Consider the following 8,475-nt stretch of genomic DNA (forward strand, 5'->3'; position numbering starts at 1 on the left):
TGACCTAAGGTGAAACAGTTGGTGTTGTTTTTTCCTGAAATTGATTTGATATTGCATTGTGGAAGGACCAGAATTATAAACTTCCAGTGTAATCCTGTGTTTTCTTACTTGTCCTACGAGTCTATACACGAACCGAGAGTTCTGAAGCAGGCAGTGGTGGTCCGCACCTAGTTTCAGAACTAAAGGACCTAATTGGTCCTTTACATGTGGCGACCATTCCAGGACTGTAGACTCGTAACGACTCGTAAGGTTGGTGATTTATCTGTTGGCACCTTGAGCATGCAAACCGTTCATTTGAATTTGTTTAGAGTGATTTCAGTCGTCTTGACACTTGCTCGACTGTGGTCGAGGCACCTTGAGCGTGCAAATTGTTCATTTAAATTGTCGTTTAGAGTGGTTTCTGCCATCTTGGCATTTTGCTCGACTATGGTTGTGGCACTTTGAGCGTGCAAACTGTCCATTTAAGTTGTTTGTCTTACAGAGTGATTCTAGCCACCTCGGCACTTCGCTCGACTGTGGTCGTGTAATCGTGGGTTAGGTGCGGTACGCCCCCCCCCCCCCCACTTGGTCAGACTACGTAGTACTGTAGCAACGGAAGCAAAAAGCTCCAGTTACTACGTCATTTTTTGTTTAGTCAGTAGGGTGTTGTTTAGGACAACTAGTCCTTTCATCAGATGGACGACCATAGTTTGTTCCGCATTGAAATTTTGGTGTATTTATTTTTCGTTAACTTTAGTTACACAACTTTTCCTCTGTACTTGGCCTTAATTTGTGCTGTTTATTTATTGTCTTAGTATTTTGTTAATCGTAGCCATACTCCCAAGAATGTCTAAGTTTACTTCTATCGAAGAACTCAAGGCCCAGGCCGAATCCATCGGTTTTAAAGGTGACGATGTTGGCCGCTTTGTTTTAAATCAACAGGCATTTGAAAGGGATGAAAGAACCAAAGAACGCGAGCGAGAACACGAAAGGGAACAGCGAGAACACGAAAGGGAACAGCGAGAACACGAAAGGGAACAGCGAGAACACGAAAGGGAACAGCGAGAACACGAAAGGGAACAGCGAGAACACGAAAGGGAACAGCGAGAACACGAAAGGGAACAGCGAGAACACGAAAGGGAACAGCGAGAACACGAAAGGGAACAGCGAGAACACGAAAGGGAACAGCGAGAACACGAAAGGGAACAGCGAGAACACGAAAGGGAACAGCGAGAACACGAAAGGGAACAGCGAGAACACGAAAGGGAACAGCGAGAACACGAAAGGGAACAGCGAGAACACGAAAGGGAACAGCGAGAACACGAAAGGGAACAGCGAGAACACGAAAGGGAACAGCGAGAACACGAAGAGAAAGAAAAAAGGGAACAGCGAGAACACGAAGAAAAGATGGCTAGATTACAACATGAAAAGGAAATTGAGCTTGCGAAACTTGCACCCGACTCCCGTAACCAGACTTCTAGCCAGGACATCTTCGTCAAGCGGCCTGACCTCCCCACGTACCAAGAAGAAGACATAGCCTCGTATCTCTCCAGGTTCGAAAGGGTGGCAAACCTGCTCCACGTTGAGGAAGATTCGCTTGCCGCCAGGTTGGGCAGCACATTAACAGGTAAGGCTGCTGAATTGTATTCTACGTTTGATTTGGCAACGATAAGCAATTTTTCCCTCCTTAAGCATGCATTGCTCACAGGATTTGACAAGACACCCGAACGCTATAGATTGGACTTCAGGAACGACAAGATTCGCGTCGGGGAAAATTACCGACAATTTGCTACCCGTCTACGACAGCTATTCGACAACTGGCTGGAGGCGTGCAAGGTCCCCCAATCATTCGAAGCTCTAAGACAATTTGTTGTCTTAGATCAGTTCCTTGCTTCTCTAATTCCAGATATACGCCTCTTCATCAAGGAACAGAGTGTAACTTCCCTAGAATCAGCGGTGACAAAGGCGGATGATTGGGCCTCCGCCCATAAGGCCTATCCAAAGCCGAATACTAACTATGCTTCCGGTAAGACTTCTTTTCCTCGTAGGAAAACTAATGTGGTCGAATCTTTACCTCCCCCTAGCCATGGCTCAACCCATGAAGATACAAAAGGCGGTGCCTTCCGTACGCCCATGAGGTGTTTCAATTGCGGTGAAGAAGGACATCATCGATTTCGTTGTCCAAAGAATCCCCGTGCATTCAAAGACAAAGAAGCCCAATCTCAATTCAAGGTAGGATTTTGCATGAATAACAGGACCACCCCATGTTTCACCGTTGCAGGAACTATCAATGGCTCTTGGACTTCTACTATAGTCAGGGACACTGAATGCAACTGTGTCCTGGTCTCCGAAGAAGCTGCCCCAGACGCAGATGTGTCCCCCGAGTTAACGAGTTTCCTGTTGTCCGCTGCTATATACGCTGTCCATACTACGAGGGATGGGTTGACACAGTCAGAGCCCCTATGAAGTGCGCAAGCGTCATGATCGGCAACGTTCCTGGGGCACGGGATCCTAGTAAACCTGACCCCTTTCCTTTCAAACCCCATGCTAGCTCTTTAGACACTACTACACATTCGACTCTTCCTACAGGCATGCAAACATCCATTGCCGCCGCTGCCCCTATCACGAAGACGGTCCCACCTCCTACATTAACTCAAGAGTCCACTTTCCAGATCAACGCTGTCGAGACTCGCAGGTCCAAGATGAAGAGAGTTCATCCTCTTCAGATGCCTGCCCTTCAACACCTGTCCGTTACCCCTGAAGAGTTCTGTAGTGTACAGGAATCCTGTCCCACTCTGGCTGGATTGTGGGATAAAACAAAATCTGAGGAGATGGATCAGACGAAGAATGGTTCCTCCTTCCAGTATCTCAAGATAGATGATTTGCTGTACCGAAAATGCGTATTATCTACGCATGTTGAAAAGGTGGGTAAACTCGCCCTTGTTGTCCCGAAAGAGTGCCGACCTATCATTTTGTCTGTTGGCCATAAAAATCCATTAGCGGGACACTTTTCTCAAAGAAAAACTGCTATGAAGATAGCAGACAAGTTTTTCTGGACTGGGATGGCAGTAGATATTCGTGATTTTTGCCGCTCGTGTGACATCTGCCAACGAATGTCGAGTAAGGGCAGAGTCAAACCTGTACCTCTACACCCTCTACCTATTATTACTGAACCTTTCTCCAGGGTAGCCATGGACTTGGTCGGTCCACTATTCCCACCTTCTGCAGAGGGACATCGTTACATTCTCACCCTCATTGACTTCGCCACGGGCTTCCCAAAGGCGGTTCAATTGAAGGAGGTCGATTCCATCTCTGTAGCCGAAGCACTCCTCACCATCTTCTCCAGAGTTGGCATTCCCCGAGAAATATTGTCTGACCAGGGAACACAGTTTACTTCACAACTAATGGCAGAATTGCATAAGCTCCTGTGTGTCAAGCCATCATTTACCACGCCTTTCCATCCGAGTGGGAACGGCCGCGTCGAGAGACTTCACGGTCCCTTGAAAGCTGCACTACGCAAAATGTGTACTGAAAAACCCCCGAGATTAGCATCGGTATCTTGTCCCTACTTTGTTTGCCCTCAGAGAGATCCCCAGCGATCGGACCGGATTTTCTGCTTTTGAACTTCTGTATGGAAGAACTGTAAGAGGGCCCCTCTCGGTACTTCGGGACTTGTGGAAGGACCGCAGCATTTAGGATGACGACCGCTCCACCTTCAGCTACGTCATCGAACTCCAAGACAAACTGGCAGAATCGGCTAAGATTGCTGCCCAAAACGCCGACGTTAGTACTGCCCGATACAAAGCTTATTTCGACGTCAGGTCCCAAGATCGCAAATTTCAACCCGGTGATGAAGTACTAATTTTGTTACCCAGCGATAAGAGTAAACTTCTGGTCGCCAGGAAGGGCCCCTACGAAGTACTGGAAAAGAGAGGTAAGGTGGACTATGTCATTGATAGCCCCACAGGCCCCAAGTTGTACCACGCCAACTTGCTAAAAAAAGTATTATCGACGTCCTTCAGTTGCATTTGCCGAGCTTTTGGATGAACCCTCCACTATAGATGATAGCCCTTTACACAAAGAGATCTGCCTTAGTGAACCAGAAGATTCCCGACTACCCGTGACCCCTGATGGTCAAACCGACGAAACAGATTCGAGGCCAAACGTTAACCCTAATTTGGAGGGGTATCAACAGACTTCCTTGGAAGAATTGGTAAGTGAATACAAAAGTTTTCTCGGATAATCTAGGTTGTACCTCGACTGTCGAACATGATATAATCCTTACCACTACCGATAGGATTCGTATGAAGGTCTACCCTGTGCCTGTCCACCTTAAACCGCACTTTGAATCAGAGGTAGAGCGCCTGTTCCAACAAGGTATCATCCAGAGATCGTCATCACCACATTGTTCACCAGTCGTAATGGTTCGAAAGTCTGACGGCTCGTATCGCATGGCGATAGACTACCGCCAGCTGAACGCTGTAACTGTCTTCCACGCCGAATCTTTATGTAACATTGAAGAGGATTTGTACAAGTTTTCCGGCTCGAAATACTTCTCTGAACTGGACTTGTGCAAGGCCTATTACCAAGTGCCTCTATCTGAAAGAGCCAAACCCCTGACCGCTTTCCCAACTCATCTCGGCCTCATGGAATTCTGTCGCTTAATATTTGGTCTTGCCACTGCATGCGCAACGTACATCCGCCTGATGCGTATTGTCCTTGCCGGCTTTCCTGATGTCTCTATTTTGATAACATATTTGTTTATTCTTCAGATTGGTCTCAACACTGTAGGGCACTTAGGGCTGTTTTGGACAGGATCAGAAGCCATCACGTCACATGATTTCAAGGTGTCGTTTTGGATTCCCAACCATCCAGTATCTTGGCTTCATATTGGGTGGGGATTGTCTACAGCCTCAACCAAAACAAGGTGGAAGCTCTGTGTCGCGTACCACCCCCTTCCACCAAAAAGCTTCTACGCTCATTCTTGGGTATGGTAGGTTTCTACAAGATGTTTATCCCCCAGGCCGCTGACTACACTGGGCCTCTGTCTAATCTGCTTAGGAAGACCGTCAGAGAACCTCTACCATGGACGGAAGAGCTCCAGTCCCTGTTTAATCACCTTAAGCTTGTATTATCTTCTAACCCTGTCCTCAGACTCCCTGACACTAGTCTAACGTTCGTCCTCCGAACGGACGCTTCTATTCATGGTCTCGGCGCCGTCCTACTACAATACCATCTTGACTATCCCCACCCAGTTGCCTTCGCCAGCCGGAAACTTCTCGACCGTGAGAGCAGGTATTCCACTATTGAACGAGAATGTTTGGCGGTTGTGTTTGGGATCCAAAGGTTTGATTATTATCTCAGAGGGTGAGAATTTGTTCTCGAAGTCGATCACAAACCCCTCACCTACCTTCACACGTTCAAGGGTAAGAATGACAGACTGTTACGATGGGCTCTGAGTAAGTTCAGGATCGTACATGTGGCCGGAGTTGACAATATTGGGGCTGACCTGCTTAGTCGAGCATAAACTTTTCTTCTCAATTTCGAGTGGCGTTTCCCCACTTAGTCTTCCAAGGGAAGACTCTTTAAGGGGGGAGTTGTGTAAGGGAAAATCGCCACTTAATCTTCTAAAGATCCAGCCCTCTTAAATTACGCACAATTCGAGTGCGCTTCGAAGCCTTACTTGAAACGAGCTGCCACGTATGACGACCGAGGTTACGTGCGTCCCAGACAGACGTGGTTTTATCAGAGAGAACTTGGTGACTGCAGTGTTACATCGACTGGACGTCGTTTGTCTCCAACTTCGCCTTCCGCTCTGCCAGAGTCGTCATCGCTCAGCTCCAAAACCCTGATCTTCTACCGAAGCTTTCTACGAGTAATTTAAGTGTTTACTGTGGAGTCAATTCGAGTGAGCTACGACCGAACTGACCTAAGGTGAAACAGTTGGTGTTGTTTTTCCTGAAATTGATTTGATATTGCATTGTGGAAGGACCAGAATTATAAACTTCCATTGTAATCCTGTGTTTTCTTACTTGTCCTACGAGTCTATACACGAACCGAGAGTTCTGAAGCAGGCAGTGGTGGTCCGCACCTAGTTTCAGAACTAAAGGACTTAATTGGTCCTTTACACCCTCCCATTTAATAAAAACTAGGTTTGCTGTTATACTTATAGTTGTGGTGTTCCGTTGTTTCTCGGGACCTCTAGTTGAGACGTCTTTACACTGACGATAGATGCGCGAGCGCGCTCGCGTGTGTGTGTATGTTGACAGACTGGAAAGAGTACAACGGCGAGCCACAAAACTGATTCCAAATATCAAAAATAAATCATACGAAAATCGACTAAAACACATGAATCTGTTTTCCCTAAAAAAGCGTAGACTCAGAGGTGACTTGATACAGGTCTTTAAGATTTTAAAGGGAATTGACAACATCAAAAGTGACAAAATTTTCAAATTGAATGAGAATCAGACAAGAAACAATGGTCTCAAACTGTCCGGAAATAGATTCAATTTGGAAGTAGGTAGAAACAACTTTGCCAACCGTGTAGTTAATGAATGGAATAAACTTCCTGCACAGGTAGTGCAATGTAGTTTAGTTCGAAGCTTTAAGAATCAGTTAGATGCTGTAATGATTATAATTTATCTTATATTATTTGTTCTTGTTTTGTTATCATTTGTCTGTCTGATTTTCATTTATTATTAGTTATATATCAATTTATTATTATTTACTATTTACCTGTTTGTTTATTATTTTAACTATTCCTATGCATTTATTTATGTATTTCATTTGTTATTTACATTATTATAGTTTTTATTTATTATTTTATCATTATAATTTTTTTTTTTTTTTTTTTTTTTTTTTTTTGCATCCGACCTAGATATGGATCCAAAGGTCTCCTGTCGGCATGCTCCGCCTTTGTAATCCTTTGTGTGTGTGTATGTGCGTGTGTGTGTTGGTGTGCGTGTGTGTGTTGGTGTGTGTGTGTGTGTGTGTGTGTTGGTGTGTGTGTGTTTAATAATTTATACTATACAGGATAAGATCCATGCTCGCTGAGTCCCGTTTCCATGTTTCCATCGATCAATCTCAGCTTTCAGTTTGTGCGCGCGCGTGTGTGAGATTCACCATGGTCTTGGATCACGGGTTGGACTAATGATCGACAGCTATTTTCCTCCCGGAAGAGAGCTCAGAGCTCATATATGACCGATCTATGGGTAATGCTGAGACCTTACACGCACACACACCCAACTCCCCTCCCATGAAAGTTGGAGTAACGACTCGCAGCGCAACGATACTGAAATTATTTCATTCCTGGGCGGGATTTGAACCTAAACCGCAATAGTGGCAGGCGGGAACTCTACCACTGTGTGTGTGTGTGTGTGTGTGTGTGTGTGTTTGTGTTTGTGTTTGTGTGTGTATGTTTGTGTGTGTATGTTTGTGTGTGTATGTTTGTGTGTGTATGTTTGTGTGTGTATGTTTGTGTGTGTATGTTTGTGTGTGTATGTTTGTGTGTGTATGTTTGTGTGTGTATGTTTGTGTGTGTATGTTTGTGTGTGTATGTTTGTGTGTGTATGTTTGTGTGTGTATGTTTGTGTGTGTATGTTTGTGTGTGTATGTTTGTGTGTGTATGTTTGTGTGTGTATGTTTGTGTGTGTATGTTTGTGTGTGTATGTTTGTGTGTGTATGTTTGTTTGTGTGTGTATGTTTGTTTGTGTGTGTATGTTTGTTTGTGTGTGTATGTTTGTTTGTGTGTGTATGTTTGTGTGTGTATGTTTGTTTGTGTGTGTGCGTGTGTGTTGTCACGTATCTCGATGTCCACGTGTTTTCTTTCTTTGTAGTGATGGTCGCAAGTTGTCAGCCAGCACGTAGTTTTCACACACACCCTCTTTATTGCCCAGCTATGGACAAGTTTGACACAACCAGTAGGTCAAGCATGGTCAGATCAGCGGCGTCTATTGTTAATCCCTTGCCCTCAGGTCAAGTAGCCGTGACCGTGAGCATCGGGGCGCAGATTTTGCCAAATTGATTTGGGTTAGGTTTCTTTTTGTTTGTGTACTCTTAATTATTTGTAATGTAACCAGATGTCTTGCAACTTGTGCCATGTATCTCTGTTGCTATTCCTCAGTATGCTACACCGTACTCAAAATCTTTGTATTTAAAGAAATATTGTAATTGTACAATATTGCATCTCGTATGGTAACATTTTCCAATCGCCGGCCGACTGGCTGGACATGTGTACGCGCATGTCGAGTTGCCATGTAATCTTTGTAATCCTTTTTTACTATAATTTTGTGTTAGTATTGAGGTTTTTATATTTAAGTGTATAATGTTCTTATGCGTTCAAATTAAGCTGTGTAAGTGGGTTAGGCTTCTATGCTATCTTTTCAAAGTGAGATAGAGAAAAACTTCCTTTTTGTCCTTTCGGCCTTAATGACATTCAGTGACCCCTCAGGTCAATCGCCGAACCTGTAAAAGGGAGGGTTAAACCCCTCTCGCTTG

General features: G+C 44.8%; 2 protein-coding genes across 2 annotated transcripts; both read left to right on the plus strand.

The window, feature by feature from the left end:
- Positions 1-1,386: 1,386 nt before the first annotated feature.
- On the plus strand, positions 1,387-2,445 carry LOC143035027 (uncharacterized). The gene has a single exon (XM_076201437.1). It carries the CDS (start codon positions 1,387-1,389, stop codon positions 2,443-2,445), a length of 1,059 nt encoding a protein of 352 aa, XP_076057552.1.
- A 14-nt stretch (positions 2,446-2,459) lies between these two features.
- Positions 2,460-8,002, plus strand: LOC143035033 (uncharacterized). Its single transcript, XM_076201451.1, has 7 exons — positions 2,460-3,502; positions 3,699-3,913; positions 4,002-4,192; positions 4,290-4,568; positions 4,752-4,853; positions 5,003-5,297; positions 7,875-8,002. Exons 1-7 carry the CDS (start codon positions 2,460-2,462, stop codon positions 8,000-8,002), a joined length of 2,253 nt encoding a protein of 750 aa, XP_076057566.1.
- Positions 8,003-8,475: the final 473 nt, after the last annotated feature.

This window comes from Oratosquilla oratoria, chromosome 2, assembly GCF_046742065.1.
Source record: "Oratosquilla oratoria isolate Oo_2021 chromosome 2, ASM4674206v1, whole genome shotgun sequence".
In the NCBI taxonomy this organism is placed as follows: domain Eukaryota; kingdom Metazoa; phylum Arthropoda; class Malacostraca; order Stomatopoda; family Squillidae; genus Oratosquilla; species Oratosquilla oratoria.

Coding starts and splice junctions, on each gene's coding strand:
- LOC143035033 (XM_076201451.1), top strand. CDS start 2,460: ATGATCGGCAACGTTCCTGGGGCACGGGATCCTAGTAAACCTGACCCC. Junction 4,193..4,289: donor AGACTTCCTTGGAAGAATTG/GTAAGTGAATAC, acceptor ATTCGTATGAAG/GTCTACCCTGTGCCTGTCCA. Junction 4,569..4,751: donor TGTGCAAGGCCTATTACCAA/GTGCCTCTATCT, acceptor TTTATTCTTCAG/ATTGGTCTCAACACTGTAGG.
- LOC143035027 (XM_076201437.1), top strand. CDS start 1,387: ATGGCTAGATTACAACATGAAAAGGAAATTGAGCTTGCGAAACTTGCA.